The following is a 14586-nucleotide window of genomic DNA, read 5'->3' on the forward strand; positions in this document are numbered from 1 at the left end:
TGTTCTATTTCTGTAAGGCTTCTCGAATCCTTTCTGAGATCAAATGGGCATTAATTAAGCAGTCCCTGCATTCTGTGCTGTTTCCTGTAGCTCTGGCAAATGCCACCAGGGTTTTGGGCAAAGCTCCCAAAAAGAAGGTTGAAATGTCTGAGCTTCACAGGACAGACCTGCCACTATAAGGCTGATGGGCTACCTGGTGCTGTATAAGGGACTTGGCTCATGTGTCAGGCCCCTGATCACTGTGACCTCCTGAGGTCAACAGCCTATTTTTGTGCCTTTGGACTAAGCACAGAGAAGAGCCTCGGGTGACCACCCAAACTGGGCCAGAGGCAGCCCTGTCTTGACCTCTCAGTCAAACATGCCTTCCCCTGAGAAGTGCCTGGGAGCATGGGGTGGGCAAAGCACTGTGCCGGGCATTCCTGGGGCAGCCCCAGGCCTTCCGTTGAGGAACCTGCAAGCTGGTAGAGGAGCCCTGACACCAAACTCCAGTTCAGAGCAGGGAGGAGAGACAGAAGAATGAGATCTCTGCTACTCGGTTTGGCTTTGGTGGAGGCCACCTGGGAGCTGGGGGAGAGGAGAGACAAGTACAGACAACCAGGGCCTGGGAAGAGCAAGCCAAGCAGAGGGAAAGACAAGGGTGAAGGCCCAGAGGACTGAAAATGCAGGAGTAGGTACCAGGGAGACTGGGTGGTGTTCTTTATCTGGAAGGTGCCGTTTAGAAGATGAGCAAGGAAAAGGGAATCTTGGAATATGGGGTGGGACCCAAGCTGAGTTTGGCCTTGATCCTATAAAGCAGCAGTGAATGGGGAGCATCAGAGGGAGGTCGAGGTAGGGGGTAGGTGGGAGGAATACAGCCAGGCTTGCTGTGCAGAACAGTCCTCCTGGCTGCATGGGGAGAGAGGGTGGGAGGGCCCAGTGGGTCAACAAGACCAAGAGGAAGGGGTTTGAACTGAGCAGCAGCAGGGACAAGAGGAGGCCACATGGCACCGTAGATTTGGCCACTAATGAGCCCTGGGTCCTCTTACAGGCCATTCACGATATAGCCCTGCTTACCCCTCCAGCTTCTGTTCTCCTCATTCACATCATCCAGTTTACATGGATACGTGTGTTGTGTGTGTATTTATTTTTCTTTTTAGCATCTTGCCAATCTTACATGTATAACATATATAGTTCTCCAAACATTCCATGTTGGCCTCTGTTTCAGGACCTTTGCCCAGGCTGTTCCATCTGCCTAGGACACCTTTTCCCCAGCTTACCCTGGTCTAGCTTACATGGCCAATTCCTACTCATCCTTCAGATCCCAGCTCACATGTCACTTCCTCTGAGGGCAGCAAGTCCTCCCTGGCTGCCATGTACAAACCTCCATTATTACCTATGACACACTGGGTCCCAGTGGCTCAGACTCCCCTAAGGGCCTCACTCATGGGACTCTTCTCTCCTGTAAGGCTGGGCTCAGGCTTGCTTTCTCCAAACCCCCAGTGTCTGGCACAGGGCCTAGTTGCACTGTGGTGCTCAGTACATATTGAGTGAACAAATAGAAGGCTGGATGAGGAGTGAGGGAAGGTCAAGATGCCTGGATGATAATAGTGGTAGTAATTATTACTATTGAGCAAGGGATCTTAGTGTATCATCTCATTTAATTTCTTGATGCATCTGAGACAGATACTTTCTTTATCCCCATTTTATAAATAAGCAAACCAAGCCTTCAGAAATTATTTGCCCACCCAACTGGTAAGCGCAGAACTGGAATTAGAACCCCAGGCAGGCTGGCCCCAGAGGATGCAGTGTTAACCCACTTGGCTGGGCTGAGCTGGGCTGGGCTTGGAGGCTGGGCTGTCTGGTGAGGTGCTGAATAAGGAAAGGGGTGGGGTGAGTTCTCTCCAGTTTTTCTGCTTTTTTGTGTTTGCACTCGAAGGAATGAAAAGCAAACGGTTCAGAAGTACTTGTACACCCTCTCACCAGGCCCTTCCAAATAGCCACAATTCTAGCCTTTTCACCTGGATACATTTCCTAGCACGCCACTGTCCTCATAGAACTGACCACTGTTCTGCGCACACCCTCACCTTGAGAGGAGGTGAGACTCCGTGTGTCCTATTCTCAGCTGGTGAACCTCATGTCTCTTCTGTCCCACTTGTCTCTCACAGATGTCATGGAACCCCCAGTACCGGAGTTCCAAGTTCCGCCATGTCTTTGGCAAACCAGCCAGCAAGGAGAACTGCTACGACTCTGTGCCCATCACCCACAGCGTCCAAGACAATCATTTCTGCGCTGTGAACCCCCACTTCATTGCAGTCGTGACTGAGTGTACTGGTGGGGGTGCCTTCCTCGTCATCCCCTTGCACCAGGTAAGGACGCCTGCTAGGCCCAGACCCAAACAGCTCTCTGGAGGCAGCACAGGACAGAGGGGAAGTAGAAAGAGCCTCAGTTTGGATCCCACACATGGGTTCACGTCCAAGCCCTGCTGTGTGACCATAAATAAGTCATTTCACTCCTTTCCGTCTTGGTTTTTTCGCTGGAAAAGTCTGCCTCTCCTGGGATTTCAGCTTCTTGCAGTTGTTTAGGGCTCCCATGAGGAGTCCTATGTTTAGGACCCCACTGCAAAGTAATTCATTCCTGAATAACATTAAATGCATTGCCAGGCTCACTAGGCATTGGGGAAGTCTCCAAAGCCAGCTCCTCTCTCCAAGAGAGAAAAGGACCTTGAGGCGAAATCTAAGTAGGAGAGGTAAGCAGCAAGTGAACAGGAAGAATAGGCTTGTCTTGTGGCAATCGTTGACAGCAGAAGTTGGGACATATGCAGTTGCTGACATTTAACAGACTTTGATTCCCAAAATGGCAGTTTCACATAGATTAATTTAACAGCGGATCTTTTCAGGATCCTGAGTCTCTGCCTTGAGGCAGCATCTCCGAAGGGACTGGAGGGGCTTGGTAGTGCCTCTGGTTTGTGGCAGAGGCAGGTAGAAAGTTTCTCCAGAGAAAAGTATCTCAGTGTGAACAGGACTCCCGCAGATTAAGACTAGGGAAGTTCATAAACAGAGCTACCAAGCATGTAAGCCCCCCTGAGTAAGCATCAGCTGAAGAAACCAACAACAGACTTAGAGCCCTAAAGGCCTTTAGAAGTTAAAACCGCACACAAAACAGATTCACAGATCAGGTTTTCTGATCCCAATGCAATTGAGTTAGAAGTCTATAACAAGAGAGAAATTTTAAATTCTCATTCATTTAGAAGTTTAAAAACACCTTTCTAGGGACTTCCCTTGTGGTCCATGGGTTAAGACTCCATGTTTCTGCTGCAGGGGGCACAGGTTCAATCACTGGTCAGGGAACTAAGATTCCACATGCCAATCAGCCTGGCCAAAAAAATAATAATAATAATAAATAAAAATACCTTTCTAAATAACTTCTAGATCCAAGAAGAAATCAAAATGGAAATTTAAAAATACTTGCACATGAATGAAAATGAAATATATCACTAAAATTATGGGGATGCAGGGAAGTGGTGCTTCAAGGGAAATTTGCAGCACTAATGCTTATGTGGGGCTTCCCAGGTAGTTCAGTGGTAAAGAATCTGCCTGCCAGTGTAGGAGTCGCAGGAGACGTGGGCTTGATCCCCGAGTTGGGAAGTTCCCCAGGAGGAGGAAATGGCAATCCACTCCAGTATTCTTGCCTGGAGAATCCCACGGACAGAGGAGCCTGGCGGGCTATAGTCCTTGGGGTCGCAAAGAGTCAGACACGACTAAAGTAACTGAGCATGCACACATACAGAATTCAGGACCCATTCATGATCAAAATAAAAATTCTTTGCAAACTAGGAAAAGGGATCCTCACTAACATAGGAAGCAGAATTTTTAAAAATATATTTATTTTCTGCTGTGCTGGGTTGCCGTGCAGGGGCTTTTCTCTAGTCGCGGTGCTCGGACTTCTCATTGCAGTGGCTTCTCTTGCTGCAGAGCACAGGCTCTAAGGCGCACAGGCTCAGTGGTTGTGGTGCAGGGGCTTAGTTGCTCTGCAGCATGTGGGATCTTCCCAGACCAGGGATCGAACCCATATCTCCTGCACTGGCAGGTGGATTCTTTACCGCTAAGCCACTAGGGAAGTAGCGCCACAGCCTCTCCTGTCCCACCCCACCTGGCTCCTGTCTGCTAGGAAACAGACTTTTTTAAACTTTTTGTTTTGAAAGACTCTCAACCCTACAGAAAAGTTGCAAAAATAGTTGAATAAATGATTATCCTTCACCAAGATTCACTGGTTGTTAAGATTCTGCCAAATTTACCTTTTGTCTGTTTTTACATATCTTTCACAATGTGTGTATAAAAAAATTTTATCTCTGGTCAAGTCTAACCCAGGATCATGCATTATATTTAGCTGTCACTTTACTCATTAGACTACATAGTCTACTTCAGTTCATAATATTGACATTTTAAAGCTGTAAAGCCCAGCTGTTTTGAAGGATGTTGCTAAAATTGAATTTGACCCATTGCTTTCTTGTGATTAGATTCATGTTGTATGTTTTTGGCAAGAATATTAAATAAGTGATGTTGTATCCTCAGTTCATTATGTCGTATGACATATGAGGTCAGTTTGTCCCATTATTGCTGATATTGGTGGTATTTAATCTCTTTGTTAATATGGTGCAAACATCACTTATGAAAAAGAAACATCCCTTTAGGGAATTCCCTGGCTGTCCAGTGGTTAGGACTCTGAGCTCTCACTACCGTGGCCCAGGTTTGACCCATGGTCAGGGAACTAACACCCCCACCCCCCAAGAAAAGAATATAAAAGGTGCTGGCCTGCACAGTAAGACTAAAAAAATAAGTTAAAGGTATATGGATTGAAAAGGAAGAGATAAAACCATATTATTTACTGATGTGATTGTCTACATAGAAAACCAGAAGAACTAGAGTCAAATTACTAGGAAAAATAATCAGTGTTTGGAAGGTGACTGGATGAAAAATCAGAATCCAAGTCAGAATTGCATTTTTACATAACAAGAGTGCTTAGAAAATGTAAATATTTCCAGTAGAATGAAAAGAGTAAATACCCAGGAATTAATAAGCAAAACTGAATAGGATAAAATTACAGAGCATCATTGACAGGCTAATAATGAAGATGACCTAAGTAAATGGAAATGTGTGCCATGTTCAGTCACTTTTTCCCCCTCCTCCAAATGTCCAGAGCATTCTCCTTTTCATCATATATTCCATAGTACATTGCTTTCTTAGGATACCATGCCCTGAGTGCTTTGAATCAGAGTCACTTGTGTTCTTCTGGTAGTACTTCTTAATGTACTTGCAATGTGGGAGGAGTTGGGGAGAACCAGTACTTTGCTTACCCACATATCACGTGGGCAGACACAGTTGATACTTATAAATTTTCATTGAACAAATCTGTTCTCTGTTCCTATACATTTGCTTTTGAAGACTATCACACAAATGGAACCATACAGTGTGTAGCCTTTCGGGCTTAACTTTTTTCATTCAGTGAATTCTCTGGAGATCCATCCAGGTTGTTATCTGTATCAATTGTTTATTCTTTTTTATTGCCGAGTAGTATTCTGTGGTGTGGTTGCACAGTTTGTTGAACCCTTGGCTGTTGAAGGGCATCTGGCCTGTTTCCAGTTTGAAGCTGTTAGGAATGAAACTGCTATAAACATTTGTGTACAGTTTTCTGTGTGCACATAAGTAAATTCCATTTTTCTGGGATAAATGCCTAGGAGTGCAATCTCTGGATCATAAAGTAGTTACATGTTCCATTTTATAGGAAACTGCCAAGCTATTTTCACAAATAGTTTTATAGCATAAGTAAAGTATTACATGGAACATAACTTCTAAAAAGTCCTTTGCTGTTTATCTGAAATTCAAATTTTACCAGGTATCCTCTTTTTATTTGTTAAATCTGGCGTCTCTACTCCCAGGTGATGCCAATGCTGCTGTTTTTCAGCAGCTAGGCTCTATTTTAGTTGTTTTTTTTTTATCATTACAAAAAGAATTTTCAAACACAAAGGTAGGTGAAAACAATATCGTGACCTCTTCACACCCAGATTCAAGAATTTTGAAGACTTTGCCATGCTTGCTTCATCCATCCCTTTTTTTTTCCTGAAATATTTTAAAGCAAAGCCCAGACTGTTTGTCATTTTACCCCCACAGAGTTCAGTTTGCAATTCTATAAAATAATAACATTTTCTGTTATTGGCATAACAGAATGTGACATAACAAATGTGTTTATTCTGACATAACCACAATGCCAGGATCACAGCAATTTCCTATCATGTGAAAAAGCCCTTGATTGCCTCATAAATGCCTCTTTGCTCCTGGTTTGTTTGAATCAGCATCGAGAAGGTCCACACGTTGCATCTGGTTGACATTTTCTTAAGTAACCACATCCAGTGTGACGAAGCAGGAGGGAGAGGCGGAGAGAGGAAAAGGACCTTTGCTGGTCCCATGGTGCAGTGCTTACCTGGGCAGACAGGCCTGCAGGCCCTTTTCCATGTGGTCAGCAGGGCCAGGGCTTATGCTGCACCTTTATTAGACCATTTTATGGGAGGTATTGCCCCGTTATATGGATAAGGATGCCGAGGCTCAGGGAGCTGACTGTCTGAAGGACCCTGAGCAGGAAGGGTGTGGGCCCAGACCTGGACATGGTCTTGGGGCCCCACTCTCATTCAGCCGACCTGCACTTCTGAGTTTCGGCTCTGGCTGACATCGGTTCCTTGTCAGTTACCAGGGTGTAAGTCCCATCCAGGCACAGAGAATGTCAGTAAAGGAAGGAAGGAAGGGACAAGCTAGCAAATTCTTTATTTTAGCGCAGGATTGGAAGATTCCTGGCTCTACCACCGTGTATGGGATTTATTCTCAGAAGGGCCAGGCTGCCCCATGTGGTGTCAGGTGTCCCAGAGGGAGTGACTCCACAGTTCCTTTCTCTTCCACCCTGTGACCCAGGTGAACCCACTGCAGGGTGGCGCTGGCAGCCTAGGCAACCAAGAGCTGCACTCAGGGAACAAAGGCTCAGTGGGGAGGTCTGGGGACACGCCCGCCCTGAGCCTGGGGGACATGCCAGGTTGGGCTTTGGACCCTGGCACCAGGCCTATGGCAGACCCACCTGATCAGGTGGGAGGTGGACTTTGCTGTGAGGTGTGGAGGTCGGGAGGAATGCCAGCAAGAACAGGCAGAGCTCTGGGGTCAAGCCCTGCAGCATCGCTGGGAGTAGACCAAGCCAGAGGAGAGCATGGGCTTGGGGGGCCAAAGGGACGCATGGTGAACAGGTGCCTGGGAGCAGGGGGAGGGGAGCACTTCACTGCTGTGCTCTTGGAGGCCAGCCAGACCCTGCCTAAGCCTGTGTCATGCCACATCACTCCTAGGACCCACCCCCTCTCCCATTGCCTGCATACAAAGTCCTGCCTTTCTCACCAGAACTCTTCATCCACATCCCAGCTAACGCTGTAAACCTCAGAGCCCTCCACAGCATACACCTGTTCCCTCCATACTCAGGTTCCCCTTCTAGAAATGTAGAGATGCAGGGTGTGTGCTAGACTGTTTTACTGTTTTTCTTTGGGGGAGAAAGTCTCTTCCAGTTCTAAGGGTCTCTTCAGCCTGGAAGGGAGCTGGCCTGGGACCAGGGAGATGGCGTGGGGTGGAGGTGTAAGAAGTATTTGCTCACAGTTTGTAATAAGGTCTGAAAGTGAAATAAGCCACCTAGCGGGGACATGGGCTCCCCACCTCTGGAGGTGACCAAGCTAGGTTACCAGATAGCCTCCGCTGTTCACCACTTACAGCCCTGGGTGTGGGGTTCTACAGTGGACCTTCCCCAGGCTCATCTGTGCATGTGAGAGGAGGGCTGATGAATGATGCATTCCCTAAATCCTCCTGGGAACATGATTTGCATTTTAGCGGCATGTGTATTTGCAAGATTAGGGGACACTCCTGTCTTTTCCCTGCTCAGCTATTTCCTCTGGGCAGCCCTCTGGCTAAGTCTCACCGACTCTAGTTAGGACATGTCTCATCTGTCCACTCGTCCATCTCTCCATTTGCATCTAGCTCTATGCAAGGTGACCTGTCCCCTCTTGTCTGGACTTCTCTACCTTCCTACCCATCAGTCTACCTTTTTGCCTGCTTGCTTTAGGATCTCTCTACTTGAAACCTATCTGTGTATGGCCCAACCCTTCTGGCTTGCAATGCCTCCCCTTCATCCTAGTCTGGTCAAAGTCTTTCTTTAAGGCCCAATTCAAAGGCATCCTCCTCCAGGAAACCTTCTTTGATTGATCCCCCAGGGCATTTCTTCTGCCTCTGAGCCCTGAGTACACTATATCCTGCCTCCTCCACAGGTTGGCATCTCCTGAAGGGCACAGATCATGAGTAATCCATCTTCTGCTGCCACTTGCATGGGACATAAGATCTGGCACATAGGAGGTCCTCATTGAAAGGCCTGCATGACGCTGATGATAACTATAGTGTGGGGATAGCAAGAGACAGACCATGAATGAGAGAAAGCATTCCCAGTTCTCACGGCTCTGCCGTGGTTGAAGTGGCTCTGATTATAAACCCTTGCTATCCCCAGCTTCTACGTTCTCAATGGGGATTCTTGCACTGCTTCCCGGGATGGCTGGAATGGTTAAATAACTAAATAATTGAGCAGAGCCCCTAGCACAGGGCCTGGCACATAAATGACTCCTGAAATTATGGTTCCTAAAGAAAAATACTTGCAAACATGTTCCTTATAGATGTAATAATGTGCTTGAGTGCATTCACTGAGGACACCTTGGCCTCGCTAAGTACATCCTGGCCCCTGCAAAGTACTGAGCAACAATAAAGCTGGGTAATTGTGATTAGTTCTGATGAACTTATATTAGTGAATATCCTGAAAGCTCACCATGTACCAGGTAGAGTCTTTTTTTTTTTTTTCATTTGGTCGTGCCACACAGCTTGTGGGATCTTAGTTTCCCGACCAGGAAACGAACCCAGGCCTTGGCCATGAAAGCTCTGAGTCCTAACCACTGGACCACCAGGGAATTCCCGAGACAGAGTCTTAAGCACTGTATGTGTATGAACTCATTTAATCCTCATGTCCACCCTGAGATTCTACTACTGTTGCCATTTTGTAGATGAGGAAACTGACCGAGAGGCAGGTTCCCTGTGAGCCCTAAGGTCACGACAGTAACCCCACAGCCTCTCCTGTCCCACCCCACTGGGCTCCTGCCTTCTGGGTCCTACAGTCCCGTCCACTCCATCTGCCCCAGGACAGCCGCTCCTCAGAGACTTGGAGGTGCTGTCTCTCCAGGCTGAGCAGCTCCCTGGCGTCTAGGAGGAGGACGGGTGTGTCTCCTCTGGTTTAGAGTCTGTGCTGTGTGCACTAAGTCACTTCAGTCGTGTCCGACTCTTTGCAACCCTATGGACCATAGCCCTCCAGGGTCCTCTGTCCATGGGGGTTCTCTAGGCAAGAATACTGGAGTGGGTTGCCATGCCCTCCTCCAGGGGATCTTCCTGAGGAATTGAACCCAATCTCTTACATCTCCTGCATTGGCAGGTAGGTTCTTTACCCCTAGCACCACCTGGGAAGCCCCCATTTAGAGCACCACCACCCCCCCCACACACACACACACACACATCCATAAATCAGAGTCCTGTCCTTGGCTGACTGCTGGCCTAATGGGCTGAAAGGCAGCAGTGGCCTCTGGATTATAAATATCCCTGTCTTGACAGGGCTTTTAGCAGCCCGGTCAATAGCCTATCAGACTGGCTAATTTCTATTAATGTGGGTCCTCCCACAGAAACCCTCTTAGGCACAGGGCCTACCAGCCTCTGGGGACCACCTGCCATCCTTTGTTCATTAAGAAGTAAGAGAAGCTGTGTGGGGATGGGGCCTCTGCTCTTGGAGGCCTGGGAGGATTGCCCACCAGAGCCAGGCCTGGCTCTCAGGTACCTCTGAGTCTGAAGCTCACAGAGCTGGAGGCTGGAGTCTGAATGGGGCTCCTGGGCACATTGCTTCCAGTCAGCCAAGGCCAGGGACAATCAGCTCTCTAGAGAAACCTTCTTAGGGCAGAACCTGGGGCTTGGCCCTGGGCCAGAGTGCAGAGATCAAGACCTTGAAAGCACCTGGGTACGCCACAGCCAAAGACAGTGCTGCTGACTGCTTCGGCCCTTTGGCCCAGGAAATGATCCAAGAGAAGGGAAAGGCTGTGTGCAGGAAGGGGGTCAGGACACTGACTCAGACAGGGCTGGTGCTCCCTCAGACCACAGTGAAGTATGCCACAGGCTCACCCTGGGCTCCAGCCCAACTCTGCCCTTCACCTTCCCCATGACCCTGGGCAAGTTCTTCCGCCAGTCTGGGGGGTGAGGGGTGAGGGTGGTCAGTGATCCACTAGTAATGCCTGCCACAGGTGCAGGCTAGTTGAGCTTTGCTGTGTTTTTTACCATTCCTGATCGCAGAGCCCCTCAGGCTCTGCAGCTTTATCAGAAATTTTTAGCTAATCCTGCAAGGACCCGATCTTTTCAGAAAGTCTTGTCTTAAATACCTTTTTTAAAAAATATTTATTTTTAATTGAAGGATAATTGCTTTACAATGTTGTGTTGGTTTCTGCCATATATCAGCATGAATCAGCCATAGGTATTCATGTCCCCTCCCTCTTGAACCTCCCTCTTAAATACATTTTTTATTGCAAAATTTTACACAGTTTTTATAGTTTAGAAAAAAAATTTTTTTAAGATACAGAGGATGATTTTTTTAAAGCCACACCCAGTTAACTCACCGTGTAGAGATAACCATGAATAACATTTTGATGCATTTCCTTCCAGTCTTTTTTCCCTCAACTTTAGGCTGTCCCTGGCTGTCCAATGGTTAGGACTCTGTGTTTCCAATGCAGGGGATGTGGGTTCCATCACTAGTCAGGGAGGAACTAAGATCCCTCATGCCAAGAGGCACAACCAAAAACTTTTATAAAATATATATATATATATATATAAATATATGTACATATACACATATGTAGATGTTTGTGTATGTTGGCAACCCACTCCAGTATTCTTGCCTGGAGAATCCCATGGACAGAGGAGCCTGGCAGGCTACAGTGCCTAGGGTCACAAAGAATTGGACACGGCTGAAGCAATTTAGCACGCATGCACGTGTGTGTGCACACAAATGTACGTATAATAAAAGCTCTTCTTTGAGCACTTACTATAGGAGATCACTGTTGGACTTTTCAGCTACAGTACGTCATTTCACCCTCATCGCCCTGCAAGGGAGAGATTATCAGTCATATTTTAGGACAGTAGAGAATGGCCTGGTGGCTGGAGCGATGGTCCCATGGAGACCTGAGCTGGGCCTGTGGGTGCGGTGATCTCTTTGCAGGGCCCTCACTCCAGGTGCTGCCTTGCTGCCCTCTGCCCGGGGGCCCGTTTTCCTCATCCTTGAAGAAGGCTAAACCATCTGAAAGAAACTGATCTTTTGTTCGCCTCCTCACACAGCACTGTCAAATGACACATCCAAAGTCTTTATTTTGTCTCTCTGTCTCTGAATGTCTGTTGCTGTTTAGTCACTCAGCGATGTCCACTTCTTTGCAGCCCCATGGACTGCAGCATGCCAGGCTCCTCTCTTTTTTACTCTCTCCCAGAGTTTGCTCAGATTAACGTCCACTGAGTTGGTGATGCTATCCAACCATCTCATCCTCTGCCACCTTTCTCCTATTGCCTTCAATCTTTCCCAGCCTCAGGGTCTTTTCCAATGTATGTGAAAGTACTTTTTTATTTTCTAAACGCTTTGATGATTAGTTCAGTTCAGTTCAGTCGCTCAGTCGTGTCCGACTCTTTGTGACCCCATGAATCGCAGCACGCCAGGCCTCCCTGTCCATCACCAACTCCCAAAGTTCACCCAAACTCACGTCCATCGAGTCGGTGATGCCATCGAGCCATCTCATCCTCTGTCGTCCCCTTCTCCTCCTGCCCCCAATCCCTCCCAGCATCAGAGTCTTTTCCAATGAGTCAACTCTTCGCATGAGGTGGCCAAAGTACTGGAGTTTCAGCTTTAGCATCATTCCTTCCCAAGAACACCCAGGAGTCGCCTTTAGAATGGAGTGGTTGGGTCTCCTTGCAGTCCAAGGGACTCTCAAGAGTCTTCTCCAACGCCACAGTTCAAAATCATCAATTCTTCGGCACTCAGCTTTCATCACAGTCCAACTCTCACATCCATACATGATCACTGGAAAAACCATAGCCTTGACTAGACGGACCTTTGTTGGCAAAGTAATGTCTCTGCTTTTCAATTATCCCTAAATACTAGTATGTTTCCTAAAAATAAGAATTTTTTCTTACGTACCCATTTCTTTACGTACATTGTCAAATTCACTCAGCTGAGCTTTACAGTACTTTTATCTACCATTCACACCCCAATTTGTCAAATAATGTGCTTTATAGGGTTCCCCCTCCTGGAAGGGATCCAGTCTAGGGAGAGATGTCTAAGACCCTTTCCCAAGGAATGAGATCAGAATTGGGCAGAGGATTTCTGAAGGGGAGCCTGGGACCATGGCCTGTTTTCAGAGCTAAGATGCATGAACCAGAGGCTCAGGTGTCTGTCTCCTAGTTTGCCAGAGGTAATGGGATGTCCTATGGCTGTAGTCATGGCAGCTGCCCTCTCTGTAGCCCTAGGAGGCAAGGCCATAGAGCGTCCCTGGTCTTTGCTTGCTCTCCCTTGGGCATGGTCTCAGGACATTCCACAAGAGTGCAGGGGGCTCTGCAGAGTTGGGCAGGTGAGGGAAAAAGAGCCTGTGGGTGTTCCCTGAGTTCACTCTGTCCTTGAAAATACGGTTTTAAATATCCCTGAGACTATTAGTTATGTGAGGTCAAGTACTGCGTCTCATGTTCACCCAGCACTTTGCATTGGGCTTGTCCTCCAGGCTCCTTGAAATGGTCTGCCAGATGGTTGAGTGTCAGCCAGTTTTCTTCTCCCGTCTCCTTCACTTAGATATAAGGGTGGAGCCTGCTGGTGGGTGGGCTCTAGAACCTGAGGCTGGGGAGTGGATGTGGGCGGTGTCTGCATTGGCAGGCAGAGGGCGTTCTGGGCCCTGTACTGCCAGGGCCATGCAGTGTGATGTGTAAAATCAGTGTGTTGGTCCCTGCCAGCTGCCAGCTTCTGTGCTTGAACTGGTGTAGTTTTCTTATGACCCAGGAGTTCTCAGCTGCAGGGCTGTGAAACCTGTATGTCCTCCCAGCCCCTAGACAGGAATTCTCAGCAGGAAAGAGGGGAAGGGAGGAAATGCCCTTTCCTTTTTCTTTTTTGATTTATTTATTTTCGGCTGTGCGGGGCCTTCTTTGCTGCGCAGGCTGTTCTACGGTGAATGGGGGCTACTCTCTAGTTGCGGTACGCAGGCGTCTCCTTGTGGTGGCTTCTCTGGCTGCGGAGCACAGGCTCTAAGGGTGCACAGGCTTCAGTAGCTGGAGCTCCCTGGCCCTAGCGCACCGGCTCAGTAGTTGCCGTGCACGGGCTCAGTTGCTCCATGGCATGTGGGATCTTCCTGGATCAGGGATTGAACCTGTGTCTCCTCCACTGGCAGGTGGATTCTTATCCATTGTGTCCCAGGAAAAACCCACCCTTTCTTTTTAATTGAAGTATAACTCACATGCTTTCCCTGTGGCTCAGCTGGTAAAAAATCCACCTGCAATCTGGGAGATCTGGGTTCCATCCCTGGGTTGGGAAGATCCAAGGGTACCCACTCCAGTATTCTGGCCTAGAGAACTCCATGGACTGTATAGTCCAGGGGTCGCAAAGAGTTGGACATGACTGAGCGACTTTCACTTTTATAACTCACATACTGTAAAATTCACCATTTAAGTGTGTAATTCAGTGGGTTTTAGATATTCACATGTTGGGTAACCATCACCACTAATTTGAAAGTAACTTCATCACCCCCAGAAACCCCATACCCGTTAGCAGTCACTCCCCATGCCCCTCTCCCCTCAGCCCTAGGCAACCACTAGTCTGCTTTCAGTCTCTATGGATGTAACTATTTTGGATTTTTGTTGTTGTTGCCACACCTAGAAGCTTCTGGGATCTTAGTTCCCCAACTTGAGACATGCCCAGGCCCCCAGCAGTGAAAGCACAGAGTCCTGCCCACTGGACAGCCAGGGAATTACCCCTGTCCTGGACTTCTCACATGCATCAGTCAGGGTTCAGAATTCTAGGTACCAGGGGGTGTGCTCCTTTGCTCAAGCAGCAGAACCACATCTGGTAGATCATCTAAGCAGATCATGCAGTATGTGGCTTTTTATGTCTGGTGTGTTTCAACTAGCACGATGTTTTCAGTGTTTACCCAAGTTGTAGCATGCGTCCGTACTTCCTTCCCCTTTTTGAACATGTTTCATTTTATGAATATACTGGGGCTTCCTGGGTGGCTCAGCGATAAAAGAATCTGCCTGCAATGCAGGAGACATGGGTTCTTATCCCTGGGTCGGGAAGATCCCCTGGAGGAGGAAATGGCAACCCACTCCCATGGACAGAGGAGCCTGGTGGGCTATAGTCCACGGTGTTGGAAAGAGTTGGACATGACTTCGTTCCCTTTTTGGAAAATATTGCATTGTATGAATACACTATGTATGAATATGG

At 47.8% G+C, this 14586-nt stretch overlaps 1 protein-coding gene across 2 annotated transcripts in view; it reads left to right on the top strand.

Moving 5' to 3' along the window:
- CORO2A (coronin 2A) overlaps positions 1-14586 on the top strand; it is a 65519-nt gene that overhangs the window by 37552 nt on the left and 13381 nt on the right. For both annotated transcript variants that reach the window (XM_069574066.1, XM_069574065.1), the window contains exon 2: positions 2145-2345. In XM_069574066.1, coding sequence (XP_069430167.1) covers positions 2145-2345 — 201 coding nt within the window. The remainder of the gene's footprint in view (positions 1-2144; positions 2346-14586) is intronic.

Source organism: Ovis canadensis, chromosome 2 (assembly GCF_042477335.2).
Source record: "Ovis canadensis isolate MfBH-ARS-UI-01 breed Bighorn chromosome 2, ARS-UI_OviCan_v2, whole genome shotgun sequence".
Taxonomy (NCBI): Eukaryota; Metazoa; Chordata; class Mammalia; order Artiodactyla; family Bovidae; genus Ovis; species Ovis canadensis.